Genomic DNA, 15,372 nt, shown 5'->3' on the forward strand with positions numbered 1-15,372 from the left:
TAACCACTGTGTTGTAACTACATGCTAATTTTGTTTCTTTCAGAACTAAAAGAAAGCAAGCAAATTTTATCCATTACAAAGAACTTCAAAGTAGAGAATATTGGGCCTCTTCCCATAACTATATCATCTATGAAGATAAATGGATACAGTTGCCAAGGGTATGGGTTCGAAGTGTTAGATTGCCAAGAATTTTTCCTAGCCCAAAACTCTTCCCGGGAGATCAGCATTGTGTAAGAATTGATTTTTTTTTTCCTGATAAATTAATTTTAGTGGAATCTGAAATGACAAAAGAACCTCACTAGTAAGCACTTCATTAATAACCACAAAACCTCCCCTCTGTTTGGTATGTTACAACACTGAAAGTAGTATAATGAGGTCTTAGTACTAACGTTTCCTTATATTAGTACAAAATATACTACATTACATTTATTACTACATATTTACTAATTATGAAGCTCTATCAAATTATGTAATTGTATTACAGTAATTTTGCTTCAGTGTTCAGTGAATATCACTGTCTTCTGACTGAAAAAGTGAGTTGCACTTCAACACTGTACACATTATTTCAGTCAAATTACCTGAATCTAGAAGGTCATGCCAAGATAATTATAGTTTTAAAAAGGCAGATACACAAACCCTCTCCTATGCAGATGCTAATATCTGTGTACAAATAAGCAGTTTTCATTCATAGTCTTTTTTCATATTACTAAAATTAGAATTTGTTTAACATAAATCTGTGATCGTATTGGAACGAAATCTTACCATAGAAAAATTAACATTGGCCTGTTTTATATTCCTGACAGGTTTACCCCTGATTTTACGTCTTCATGGGTAATTCGGGAATTTACTCTGGTGACTACTGCTGGTATAGAGTTCCACTTCACACTCAATGTGACCCTTCCTCACCATTTGTTACCCTTGTGTGCAGACGTGGTGCCAGGACCCAGTTGGGAGGAATCTTTCTGGAGACTCACAGTTCTCTTTGTTAGGTAATACACTTGCTACTCAAATCCTGATTATCAAGGCTTAGTAAAAGATTTGTAATTGTTTTTGGTTTGCATACACTTCCAGCAGCTGGTACCAGTCTTTGCAGAATTTTGAGAAATTCCAGTCCATAAAGAGGGGCCATTTTTTCAAGACGCTAAGTGCTGGGCAAAGAGTGATTAAACTATGCTGATAGTAAGTTCTTTAGGAGAGAGACCTGTCCCCTGTGTCCTCAGGCCAGTGATTTCCAAAGGGTGTGCTGTGGCATCTGGTATCCCACAGAAAATGGTCTGGATCGGGTTTCAGCTAGGCCAGCCCTGTCCAGAAAGGTCAGGCCCATGGGCTCATGAGTAAAGTGGGCCCTCAATTTTAATCTTGGGAAAAAAACATGCCCCAAGTATCAAAAGTTTGGGAAAACACTGCCCTAAGGTGTCATACGCTTCTGTGACAGTGCTTTAATAAGTAATAAACTAATTTTCTACTGTATCTTAATTCTAGAAGCTATTCTAAAGCTTGCCAACAGGCTATATAATCTGTCTGGGACTCCATGTTGGGTAAGAATAATTAGAACAAGTGACCGACTAGGTGTTTCCACATGCTGAGAAGAGAGGCGGTGGTGTCGGCTAAGTCCACTGAGCACTCTCCCATAACTAGTGAAATCCCCAGCAGTAGACACACGTGTGGTTTCTGTGGCTGACTGTCGCAAATGGAGCTGCATTTCTAGATCAGCTTTTAGTTGCATAATTTAAGACAACCACATATGTTTAACATTTCCCCTATATTTTTAACACTGTAATGCAGATTTTTGAGAAACAAGTCTGTGGTTAGACGGTGATTCAGTATATGCAATTGAGCTGATTTGAGTAAATATTAGATATTTAGGTAGAGTTACTTGTACTATTTCCATTGAAATTAAAGAGCCTAAAAGTATGGTACAGCTGCTAAGGCACTAACCTCATAATTTTTTTACTACTCTGTGTATTCGGTAACATTCCGTGTCATGTAATATAATTTGAATACTGTACCCAGTGCTTCTGGTAGCCTTTTCATACTACCTTTGAAATCCTATTACATTTTGTCACCCTTTAGAATTGATTGGATGTGAAGGGTAATGTCATATTGATACTGTTGCATGCCAGTACAAGTTTATTCTGACATCTGAATATGCATTGTGTTTCTGTTTGTATCATATCAAAACCAGAAGTATTTGAGTTGAAAAGCAAGGAAATTCATGGGTCAGGCTACCGTATGTGATTAATGGATGCTGCATGAATATTAAATAGAGCTATTTTCCATTAGTCAGGTATTTTGTCTCCTAGCCCACTGTTTTAGAAGGTGGCAAAAATACCTACAGCTCACCTAACTAGTTGTACAAAATATACCATGGGCGGTGGGGGGAATCCCTTATGATTTCAACCTTGACCCAGGAAGCATGATGGCATTCCTAGTAAGTTTTAAGTCAGTATCTTCTCCAGAAAGGTATGAGAGATGGAAATTATGATATCAGAGAAAGACAGAGCAAGCAACCTGACAGACCAGTTGTTCTCCCTTTCTGCAAATACATATGCATGGCCAAATCAAGTGACATATATATTGTTGTGTGCTGTACAGGACTTGGATTGTTTTGAGACTCCTGTTGCATATCATTGCAATATAACACTTGTCTGTCTCTAGTTTAGCTTCAAACTACAATTTATCTTTTCTTTTTTATGAATGAATAATTATGAACTTTTTATGTTGTAAAACTAATCGTTTAGGCTTCCCATCCTCCCCCTCCCTGAAAATGATCGTAACTTGCAAGAAACAGAAGGCAAAAATTACTTCCAGAAAAGTTGTTAATTTTTATTGTATTTTTTAAAACCATACCCTTCTTCTAGCTTAGTGTCAGAATTTATCAACAAAAAGTTCAGAAAACAAATCCTGGTTATGAGCCTGATCTCTTTGGTTGACTTATGAGGGGACTAATATGCATTGTTTTCTTTTTCAGTTTGTCGCTGCTGGGTGTGATTCTAATAGCCTTCCAACAAGCACAGTATATTCTTGCAGAGTTCATGAAATCAAGACAGAGACCTAACCCCAGTCCTTTGGCACAGCAGAACAGCAATCCTGTTGACATAATCAGCTCTGATTCCTACAAGTAAAAATATTCTTCTTTTTGTTCTTCTGAAGTGCTCTAATTGGCACTCTGTTTTACAGGGAACAATTTCATATACTCTGGTATTATCATCAAACTTGTTTTTTGGGAACCACATGAGTGATAAGTCAGAAAGGGTAGAAGCACTTCATCTTTGCTGTGTTCGATTACTATGTGTTTGGAGTATACTTTCACCTAAGATAGGAATGGAGAGCAGTTTGCAGGGAATCAAGTGTTACCTTCTGTACTTAGGTGATGATTCACCCCAGCATTTAAGCACATACTCAAATCAGTTTGTGAAGTTAAGTTCACAATGGACTCCCAGTGAAAACAGAATATACTTAGAAGGTTGAATGAATCAGTCCTAGTTCAGGGTTATCACCTAGAGAAATATTAACTGTACATCTTGATTAATCTCTATGAATATCTTGATGGATGATGCTTCAGTTAGATTGTATTTCTTGTAAGTTTTTGATTGCTTATATTTTAAATAAGGCTTATTTGAGAGGGTTGAAGTCTAAAGTAAAGCTAAATGTCCTTAACAGGATCAGTTATCTGAAATCCAAGTGCATACCAAATGGGAAATTCTGCCTTTGGCATATAAGCAATCCTAGGTTGTTGAGGGCCATATAGAAAATACTAGAATGTATTAGAATATTAGGAAAATAAGGATTATTAGGACTATATAAAATGTTGGCATATTAAAAAATAAATAGAAAAATTAGGAACTTAGTGGGGATCTGGATGTCTGTTGCTAGGTGATTGGTCTGTAGGGTGGTCATTATAGAAGACATTCTGGTTTTGTGCTACTCTGTCCTCTACTGATATGAAACCCGACACCTTTATGTCTTCTGTTTTTCTCTTCAAGAGACAAATAGAGGATGTAAAGGCAGCAGGTTTTGTATCAGTAGAGTACCGAGTAGCAGAAAACCAGAATGTCCTCTCTGATGACCACTTTACAGGTCTGAGACTGAGAGAGAGGAGGCCAGAAGTTTGTAGGAAGTATGTTGGGGTGCTTCTCTTTCTGGAAACATGGAGGGTTGGTGCCTCAAATCCACCTTTCAGTGTAGAAGGGTGAGAAAATATCAGTGTGCAAGGAAGGGAAGAGAAGAACTACCACTGACGTGAGCAGAGGCACTGATGTTGGATCTTCATTGCTATAAAAAGGAGAGGGCTGCTGATGGTGTTTTTCTGTACATGCTTTAAGACCCTGGAACTTGCTTTGTCAGGATTCAGAATCAGTGGCATAACTAGGATGGGTGACTGGGACAGCCACTCTGGGAATAACCATAGGGACAGAAAAAAATATCTACAGTCACACAATCATGCCAGTAGTGTGCTGACAACTGGAAGTTGCCGTTGCCATTGCCCTTGTATATGGCAGCTGTCTGAGTGTCTGGCCACTTCATTATGCCTCTGTTCAAAATATATTAGGGACCATTTGAATCAGCTGTGGGCGCTGTTGAGTTGAATAGTGCTTTGAGAGAGGATTGAGAGTGCAATCCTTGGATAACAGGATTTTTGTAGGAGGTTGGCTGAGTTATTTGTCCCTATCCAGATGTTTTCTTTTTAAAATTTTGAATGCTTCTAGGGTAATTTTGTTGTAAGGTTTAATTGTTATGGTGCCCAGAGCCCAGGATCACTTTTATTGTTTAAATCTATGTAAGTAAAAATCCAGAGCCCCGGGCAGCCACGTGCATCTAGGGCTGAGGCTACTTGGAAACATAGGCTGTTACAAAAAACAAAACAAAACCTCACTTTACTAGAAGAAACAGTGCGTTCATTGCACCTGGTTCCACAGCCTCAGTGGGGCTTTTCGGTGGCCCGCAGGGGGGCACTGCTGCTCTTGGCCCCCCTAGTCTGTTCCTAGGAGGCAGTGGCACAAGGTGGTGGGTGGTGGTGCTCCATCCTTGCACATCCATATGTACCCCCTAGGGCCTTTCCAAGTACTCTGGGGGTACACGTACCCCTGGTTAACAACCTCTGTAATACCTGATTCAATCAGCTATTAGAGAAGAATGCCGAAAAAGCCCCACTAAAGTGCCGGATGTATACAGATGTTGGGCAAGCGGGGTCCAATTAACACAATGCAGATGCCTCTTCTGGTCATGTGCTGGGGGCACACTGAGTTTGAAGTAAAGCGGTGGTTTTTAGAGTCTGTAAGCAGTCATAATTGTGGCTGTCCTTGAAGTTGGGAGAACCCATACATGCAACTTGGGTGGGAATTTGGGCCGTAGCCTTTAAATGAAACATTTATATGATGGTGCACTCTTTATGAGTCCTACATTCAGACAATTGAAAAGGTGAAATCTGTTTTTTAAGTTTTCAGTATTTTTCATCTTGTCTCATTGAATTCTTCTATTTGCAAAAAGAAAGTAGTTTAATGGTAGCTGCGCATACGGTGTGTGTGTGTGTGTGTGTGTGTGTGTGTGTGTGTGTGTGCGCAAAGCATTCTAAAATTCTTTATTTTTTATCCAGGGGCAGCTGCAAAACATTTCTAGACTCGTATAACTCCTCTGATAAAGGCAAAGGGAAGGGTTTCCTGTCTGTGAGCACTCCATCCAACCGAAGTCAGAATGCTGCGAAGAGGAGTCCAGCAACGTACAGCCACTCTCAGAAAAAACACAAATGTTCAGTTTACTATAGTAAACAAAAAAGCACAACAGCTGGCAGTGCCATCACAACTACTGATGAAAAACAGAATCAGACTGTAGAGAACCAGATCTCACTACCAAAAGAGAACATTTGTACTGATATTGTTGGTGAGAACTGGGTAACCCTAAAATATGCAAATGGCATAAATATAAACATGCAAAAAAATTTAACTATTTCAGGAAACTTTCTAGATAAAGAAGAAAGTGCATTGAAAAATAAAGTTCTCATGAAAAATACTTCTTCAGAGTGTGATTTGAAGGAGCATCTTGAAACATGTATGTTTCCTAAGGAAACTAACCTTAAAATTTCAGAAAAAATAACTGAGCTCAAAGAACAGGAGTTCTGTCCTGTGAAAACATCTAAGAAGCTACCTGAAAGTCACTTGTCAAGAAATTCACCTCAGCAGCAACCAGAATTGCAAGAAGTTTCCAGGAAAAATAATGGTAATCTTTCCATTTTACATTTTTGGAAACTATTTGACCTAGGCAAAATCCTGGATCCAATGAAATTTGTTCTCCATATGACTCTTGTTTTTGATAGCTTTGATAGCATGTTCGCAAGCAACAAGTTCTCTAAAGAAAAAATATTTTTTTGTCATAAATAAAAGGGAACAATGATTTTTTTTCTGAAGAAGTTTGCAGTTGAAAGCAAACTTTGTGGATCTGTGTGATTTGTTTCAGGGCTTCACACAAAATCTGGGCATAAACTAATGCACTTATAAGAATTGAAATAATGCTTAGAGGTAAAAGTGTTGTGATCATAGTTGTGATGATAAATACAATTTGCCTTTGGTTAGGTATTTGGGTGGTTAGGCCTGGTGAAAATCTGGAGGCATGATTTTTTTTTATTTAAGGCTGTTGAGCAAAAAGGGTTCTCATTATTTGACTTTATTTGAAATTACGGTTACTTAGCACTCTTCAAAAGAAAGGCACCTTGTTTCTGCAGTTTTGTAACATAGACCAAAAGCTCCTGTCAACATATATTTGAGAACTCTCATCTTTTTAGGAATTTACCAGTTGCCGTTTCTATCTCTGAATACAGATATACATAGTTTATGGTTTTCTGATTATATGTCTAGCTTCCCTGGGCAATCTTACACCTTTTTGAGGAGGAATTTAGGAAGTCGGAGGAATGCTTTTTGTGCAAGGTTTCACTTGAGAATTGGCAAAAGCAAATGTACTAAGTGAGAGCCAAGAATTGCCAGCTCTGTCTTGTTGAGGTCATGCTAACTCTATTCTATCTGTTGCAGGGGTGATTTTAGTGGTTGAACATGAGGCTAGATGTAAAACTTCGTTACTGAATAACTTTTATCAGGGAGTTACTCACTTCTCTGTTTCCCTATATGATATGTTAAATGGAGATTGTAACCTGCCGTGCCTCTCCCCTCCAAGCATTGTGTGTCTGGGTTTCTTTCAAACCTCACTGTCACCTCCTGGGTTGCATGGCCAGGCTACTGGGAGCGGCCTTGGGTCAGCTCCCCAGGGGTCTCACCTGCCACGTCTTTGGTAATTGGTTTTCTAGCAGAAGGGTGGTGTCTGATCCCATCTCCCCTGGCATTCTCCCTTGGTTGTCCTCATGGCTATTGCTTCTTGGGGCTCCACCTCCCCTACACCCTGCCTAACGCCAGCCGTGATGTTGTCCATTGAGGCCAGTGTTCTGGCCCTCACTGTTGCTTGGTTTCTTAGGGGCTGTGGCCTTGGGCTTGCACCGAGCATCTGCTGCTGCCCTTCTGTGCTTCCCAGCTCACACAGTGCCTGATTCCGCCCGGGCCTCAGGCCCCTTTGTTGCGTTGTTCCCTCCCCGGGTTTGGTACCTGTTATCTGGTGTCCATGTCTAGGTTCCGGCTCTGCCTGTGTCTCAGTCACTGCTGTTGCTGGCCTCCACCCATGCCGGCCTTGTAAGCGACTCCTTGGGCCCTTGCTGGCCCGACTTGCTTTCCGTGCTCCCCCCTCTGGGGCGCCACCACACTTCCTCCTCCTTAGGATCCCCTGAGTTCTCCGGGCTGGTTGGGGACGTTGCTTCCGGTCCCTCTGGCTTCGTTCCTGCCAAGCCTTTTATCCTGGCCCTGGGTGGCCACCCAGCCAATGGCCCCCGGCATGCTTTTACAAAGTGTGCCCAAATAGATGCAGGAGCCTTTCTCAGCTCCTCCTGGCTCCACTGTGGGTTTTCCTTTTGATCTTTGTCCACAGCAGCCACCACGGTTTCACTTTTGCTGCTACCGGCTGCCAGCATGGCGTCCTGCCGCCTCTCTCCCGCCTCCAGTAAGTTTCCTCCACAGAGATAATACTATTTATGTGTCTCTGAGATGTTAGCAAATTTCATCATGTTTGTAAAGTGTTTTTAATTTCTTTAGATGCTGTAGAGCAGGGCTATCCAGTCAGTGGCCTGTGTGCTGCATCTGACCCTCAAGGGGTAAACCTGAGGCCCCTGGGCTCCTGGTCCAAGTGCTGTTCCCTTTCCTGCTGCCCTTTGCTCCTCCAGCTTCTGCTGCTCCCCACTGCTTGCAGCCTATGGGGTGAGGGAGCTTGTGGCCATGGGCTCAGGGGAACAAATTTTGGTGTGGGGGCACCAATGCAGTGCAGCAGGGGTGGCCCACTACATGGTGGGGTCCAGGAAGGTACATGGCATAGCACAACTGGAGCATGTGGCCTGCATGCTGGTTTTAAAGTTCAAGTGTTGTTGTTGTTAGTCCTCGAATATTTTGAAAACAGCACAAAACAGATTAAAATCATTTACTTGAATCAGATTACTTTAATTATTTATAATAAATAACTGAGAGAATTAACTCTAGCTATAGTCTCCAGATAACACGTTCTGTACATAAATCAGGTGTGAGATGGCATCGTCTTCCTTTAACTGTCATTATATGAGTAACAGAAGTAAATAATTACTGCAGCAATTATGTGCTGGGTTTTTTATTATCACAGCATATAACTTTAACAAAGTATTTCCAGACTTCTGGATTAAATGCTGTTCTCAGCCTGATTGAGTTCAAACCCATGTCCCCTAGGAAAGTGCGTGATTACTTGACTAGAGGCAAAGCTGGAATAGGGGCACCTATTACCTGACCTGTTAAAACTTATCTGCTGTGCAGCCAAGAATGCAGGATTCATGGTTCAGAGAAAAAGAAGGCAAAAAGGAAGATGAATGTATGTGCCGGTAGCCCAGTAATGGGGGCACTCCTTTGGGTCCCAGTCATTGCTCTCAATACTGTTTGCCCCATGACTCTCCTACCGAATGCATTTGTAGTCCTTGAAGCAGGCTCCAGAACTCAGGATTCCCCCCTCCCAAGGAAATTCCCTCATTGTGAAGCTACAAAATCATGCCAGCTTGGGCTGACCTGTGGTTCTGTGGATCTTGTATTTCCTGTTCATTGACCTGGCTTTAAGAAGAGGGGAGAGAATGCTCTTATTCTAGACTTGACTGTAGCCTAGGGGTTAGAGTATTATCTTGGAATATGGACGCTGTTGGCTTTGAGCCCCTTCAGTCTGAGAAGGGCCTTTAACCAAGGCTTCCCACTGCCTGGGTGGATGCTGTCACTGTTAGGCAAACACCACCATTACCCTCCTGCATTTTAAAAAAAAAAAAGTGAGCCATAGTCACTTAGCCACACATAGCCAAGTGATTTAGGCACCTAACTCCAGGAAGTGTCTTCACCTGAGATTACCAGTCTCAGGTAAGTGCCTAACTAACGGTGTAAATCAAGGAAAAAGTGAAGCATCCAATATCTCTTCTTTCTTCGATATTTCCTTTGACTGGTGTAGGAGCCCGCCTATCTCTCGTTCTGTGCATTGCTTGGTTGTGAATCCTGTTCTTAGGCACCTCACTCAGATTTGTTAATTTAATTTCCAAAGCTGATCGCTGCCACTCCCCAGTCCTTTTGTAGATCCCGGTCCCTATTATTGAATGTTAAAGAACTAAATGAACTGTTTATTTCACTCCTGGATCTGTTGGGGTTTCCTGGCTATCCAAGATTTTGTGGTTTACTTTTTAAGTGGTTTGGTACTGTAGAATAAATTTGTCATGTCAGTGGGGAAAAGGCATGGTTATTAATTACAGAGGCACCAAGAAGTCTTTAGGAAACAATTTACTCCATGTGTTACAGCCTGGGGATGTGACATTTGTTTTTAAAAGATTAGCAATATGTCTTTTGATTCAAAGCTGAGACCTTCCTCACAGCTTTATTATGTGATAGCCCAGATAAAAGCCCATCTCCATCCTCTCTAATCACTGTTCATGTATTTGAAGACTATCAAACAGCACCCCCCTGCTTCTGCTGACTAAATAACCTAGCTCTAGATCTTTTTAGCCATTCCTTATAAGTCTGGCTTCCCAAGCCCTTCATCATTTTTGTTGCACTGCACTGAACTCTTTCCAAACTGTCCACATAGTTCTTGAAGTATGGGGCCCAAAATTGGACACCGCATTATTCCAGGTGAGGTCTCACATTCTTCCTTACCAGGAAGAATGACTTCCCTTGGGCTGTTAGTAACACTTCTGCTAATACAGCCCAGGATGTTGTTGGCTTCTTTTGCAACAAGAGTACGCTGTTGGATTGTATTCAGCTTGGGGCCCGCTGTAACCCCTTGGTCCTTCTCTGCAGTATTGCAGCTTAGTCGGCCATTCGCTAGTCTGTATTTGTGCATGCGGTTATTCCATCCCAAGTGCAAGGCTTTGCACTTGGTCTTGCTGAAGGACATGTGATTGATTGCAGACAATTTCTCCAGTCTAGTCAGGTCATTCTGGATCTAGCCCCTACCCTCCAGTGTCTCCAATTCCACCCAACTTGGTGTTATCCACAAGTTTTCACTCAATCCCATCATTCAAATTAATAATAAAGACATTGTACAATACCAGACCCAAGGCAGAGCCCTGAGGAACCCCATTTGATACCTCCTCCCTAGTAGTCATTGATGACTGCTGGTTGACTTGATGATCTAACCAGTTATGCAGCAGTGTTACAGTAATTTGTATCTAGCCTGTATTTCCATAGCTTGCTAATGAGAAAGTCGTGAGAGATGGTGTCAAAAGCCTTGCTAAAGTCAATATCCCATCCATTGCTCTTCCCCACAGAGCCTGTCACCCTATCATAAAGGAGGTCAGGATGGTCAGGCATGACTTGCTATTGGTGAATCCATGCTGGCTGTTCCTGATCACCTTATTCTCCTCTGTGTTTCACAGTTGATTCCCTGAGGACCAATACCATGATCTTTCCAGTTATTGAAGTCAGACTGGCTGGTCTATAGTTCCCCAGATCCTTTTTCTTCCCTTTCTTAAACAAGGACTCTGTATTAGCCCTTTTCCAATCATCTCAAACCTCTGCCCAATTTCTACAGATTCTCAAAGAGGATAGCTTATGGCTCTGGAATTACCTCAGCCAAGTCCTTTAGTACCCTAGGGTGCATCCTTGTTGACTTGAAAGCATGTCGCTTTCCTAAGTCATCCCTAACTTGTCTGCTGTTACTCTAGGCTGTTTGTCTCCTTCCCTATTTTGCTGCCATCTGAGCTTGTCATCTAACAGCTACCCTTTTTTATGAAGACTGAAGTAAAAATGCATTAAATACTTCAGCCTTCTTTGTATCTTCTGTAACTAGATTGCCTTCTGCATTTTTGATAAGGGACCTGTCCTGATCACTTTTCACCCCTGTGAGGTAGATCAGTATTAAACCTGGAAAAACCACGAGGGGATATAAAGTACAGAGTAATTTTGTATACTGGTTTCAACTAGATTATAATATTATTTTACAAGTAAACATCCTTTATCAAGTAATTTCTGTTCCAGTCTGGTACTGACTAGTGCCCACCTGACTGAGCATGATTGTAGCTGACGCACAGGGGAAGCATACTTTAGTATCGTTAGATATGAAGTTACCTCTTGATGCTGGTTTTAGGATGTTTATGCAGCAGTGTTAGCTTTTGGATTTTTTTTAGTATCATCAGCAAAACAAAAACTGATTTAATATGTAGGAGTTTTGGAAAGCATCAACAGTTGAAAATGTTAGTCTAGAGGGAAGGTGGATTACAGGAAAAGTGCATGGAAGGCTCGTGATCCTTCTGTTTCTGTTGTTCCATTCCAGGAAACAACCAGCAAGTGCCTCTCAGGAATGAAATAGAAAACTGTGAGACTTTAAAAAAACAGATTAACACAAAGCCTTCCACTGAGAAAAAGATCAGTAAAGGACCCAAGGAAGAGATTCCCTGCTGTGGAAAACAGGAACTTGCATCAGTTGAGGTTTGTGTGACTTGGATTTTTTTTATTGTCATATTTAAAATGCTTCTAAAAAGTGAGAGAGATTCAGCAAAGTTACAGATTACATCCCTAAACCAGCTTACTGAAAATGTGATGAATGAGCAAAATCCTGGGTTGTGCTATTCCATGAAATATCCTTGTTGTACTTAATGCACTAATACTGCCTATACCACAGAAAATGTCCCCTGCTTTTAATAGCGGGGCATACTATTTTAATGCGCGCATGCACACACATATACCCTGTGATGTGAATCTGACTCCAGATATCAGCTAACCTAGTGAGGAGAGCTTTAAAACTAGGTTTGCTGGGGGATAGAGACCAAAGCCATGAGATAAGTGGGAAAGCAGGACACCTGGAGGAAGAGCAAGCAAGAGTGGGCAACAGGAGGTGCTTTCACGCTTCCTGAGAAATCAGGGCAATCAACTAGTTAGCTTAGGTGCCTGTACACGTATGCATGGAGCCTGGGAAACGAGCAGGATGAATTGGAAGTCCTTGCACAGTCCTGGAACTATGACACGATTGGAATAACAGAGACATGATGGGAACTGGCACGACTGGAGCACTGTTACGTATGGGTGCAAACTGCTCGGGAAGGACCGGCAAGGGGAGGAGGAAGAGTTGCATTTTATGTAAAAGAGCCATATGATTGCTTGGAGCTCCAGTACAAAATTGGAGATAGGCATGTTGAGAGTGTGTTATGGTCAGATGGGAGACAGCAAGGGTGATGTTGTGGTGGGCTTCTGCTATAGACCACCAGACTAGGAAGAAGTGGTGGATGAGGCTTTCTTCAAACAGCTAGTGAATGTTTTCATATCACAGGCCCTGGTTCTCATGGGGAACTTCAGTCATCCTGACACCTGCTGGGAGGGCAGTATAGCAATGCACAGGCAATTCAGAAAGTTCTTGGAGACTACTGTGGGCAACTTCCTGGTGCGAGTGCTGGAGCAGCCAACTAGAGGCCATGCTCTTCTTGATTTGCTGCTCACAAATAGGGATGAATTGGTGGGGAGTGTAGTATAGTGGATGGCAGTGTGGGCAGCAGTGACCACAAAATGATTGAGTTTAGGATCCTGAGGAAAAGAAGGATGGGGAGCAACAGAGTAAGGACCCTGAACTTCAAAAAAGCAGGCTTTGTCTCGCTCAGAGAACTCATGGGCAGGATCCCCTGGGAAGCCAGTTTTAGTGGGAGAGGAATCCAGGAGAGCTGGTTGTACCTTAAAGAAGCATTACTGAGAGTGCAGGAACAAACCGCCCTGATGATCAGGAAGACTAGCAAGTATGGCAGAAGACCAGCTTGGCTTAACAGGGAACTCTTCAGTAAACTAAATCACAAAAAGGAAGCTTATAAGAAGTGGAAACTTGAACAGATAACTTGGGAAGAATATAAGCATTGCTTGGGCATGCAGGGATGAAATCAGGCAGGCCAAAGTGCAATTGGAGTTGCAGCTAGCAAGGGGTGTGAAGGGTTTCTACAAGTATGTCGGGGAAGTCATGCTTGACCAACCTGATTGCCTTCTATGACAAGGTGACTGGATGTGGGGAGACAGGTGGATGTGGTATACCTTGATTTTTAGCAAGGTTTTTTTTATATGGTCTCCCACAGCATTCTCGCAGGCAAGCTAAGGATGAATGGATTGTAAGGTAGATAGAAAACTGGCTGAAGCATTGGTCTCGGAGAGTTGTAGTCAATGGCTTGATGTCTAGTTTGCAGCTGGTATCAAGTGAAGTGTCCCAGGGGCTGGTCCTGGGGCCGGTTTTGTTCCAGGTCTTCATTAACAACCTGGAAGATGGCACAGAGTGTGCCCTCAGCAAGTTTGCAGATGATACCAAGCTGGGGGGAGTAGTAGATATGCTTAAGGGGTAGGAATAGGATTTGGAGTGACTTGGACAAATTGGAGGATTGGGCCAAAAGAAATCTCATGAGGTTCAACAAGGACAAGTGCAAAGTCCTGCACTTAGGACACAACAATGCCATGTACCAATACAGTCTGGGGGCTGACTGACTGGACAGCAGCTCTGCAGAAAAGGACCTGGGGGTTGCAGTGGACAGTAAGTTGAATATGAGCCAGTAATGTGCCCTTGTTGCCCAGCAGGTTAACAGCATATTGGGCTTCATTGGTAAGTGTGTTTCCGGTAGGTCAGGGAATGCGATTTTTTCCCCCTCTATTCAGCACTGGTGAGGCCACATCTGGAGTACTATGTTCAGTTTTGGGCACCCAACTACAGAAAGGATGTGGACAAATTGGAGAGAGTCCAGCAGACTGCAACAAAAATGGTGAGGGTGTGTGGGGACATGACTTATAAGGAAAGACTGAAGGAACTGGGCTTATTTCCTCTAGAGAAGAGGAGACAGAGGGGACTTAATAGCAGCCTTCAACTATCTGAAGCAGGGTTTGAAAATGATAAAGCTAGGTTGTCTCAGTGGTGGCTGATGAACAAGAAGCGACGGCCTGAAGTTGCAGCAAGGGAAGTTCAGGTTAGATATTAGGAAGGAAGTTCTCGCTAGGAGAGTAGTAAAACACTGGAACAGGTTACCTGGAGAGGTGGTGGAAGCTCCATCTTCGGATGTTTTCAAAACTTGGCTAGACAAACCTTTGGCTGAGATGATCTAGTTGGGGCTGGTCCTGTTTTGAGTAGGGGGTTGGACTAGATGACCTGAGGTCCCTTCCGACCCTAACTTTCTATGATATCAACTTCGAAATCTGCTCCCCACCCCCTTTATTTTATTTTATTTTTTTTTTTTACAAGATGAATCTCCATACGTGGATCTCTGTTAGAAACTGAATTTGAAAGTGGAGAAAACTAAATTCACATACAGAAAACCCTATATAGTAAGAATGAGACAACTGTAAAAGGTAACCATTCATCCATAGATTTACAGAGCATTTTGCAGAAACTAAGGCCCCTGGCACATGTTCTTGTAAAGGTGTCATAGGGTGCAATCCCCTATTCCAGTGGTGCGATCCCCTATTGCAAAAAGTGCAGTTTTGGGATCACAGATCAGATTCCAGTTGCATCCTTTCTGAAAGCTAGGTGCCGATAGCCCTATGTGACCTAGGGCTGTTGAGGGGCTGATAATGATCTGATTTGGTGCAATTTATTTTGCAGTTATCAAGTTAATCACAGCCTAAATGTAACATGTACAGGAACCCAAAATATTATAACTCCCATGGTTTAAATAGCACCTTCAAGTCACTGGCAGATGCCTGGAGTTCAGATTCAGTCTGTGCTTGGTCGGTCTGTTAGCTTTCTGTTTATGGATGTCTGTCATGATGAATTGAATGCCATATTTGAGAAGCACAGAAAGAACATGTCTTGCTTGGTTCCCTTTTTCCTTTCTCTCTCCCC

The 15,372-nt window shown here is 42.3% G+C and overlaps 1 protein-coding gene across 3 annotated transcripts in view; it reads left to right on the forward strand.

Moving 5' to 3' along the window:
* KIAA0922 (KIAA0922 ortholog) overlaps positions 1-15,372 on the forward strand; it is a 117,741-nt gene that overhangs the window by 86,015 nt on the left and 16,354 nt on the right. For all 3 annotated transcript variants that reach the window (XM_019534497.1, XM_019534496.1, XM_019534498.1), the window contains 5 exons: positions 44-230; positions 804-989; positions 2,972-3,121; positions 5,597-6,216; positions 11,851-12,005. In XM_019534497.1, coding sequence (XP_019390042.1) covers positions 44-230; positions 804-989; positions 2,972-3,121; positions 5,597-6,216; positions 11,851-12,005 — 1,298 coding nt within the window. The remainder of the gene's footprint in view (positions 1-43; positions 231-803; positions 990-2,971; positions 3,122-5,596; positions 6,217-11,850; positions 12,006-15,372) is intronic.

Source organism: Crocodylus porosus, unplaced genomic scaffold, assembly GCF_001723895.1.
Source record: "Crocodylus porosus isolate Cpor-Errol unplaced genomic scaffold, CroPor_comp1, whole genome shotgun sequence".
Taxonomy (NCBI): Eukaryota; Metazoa; Chordata; order Crocodylia; family Crocodylidae; genus Crocodylus; species Crocodylus porosus.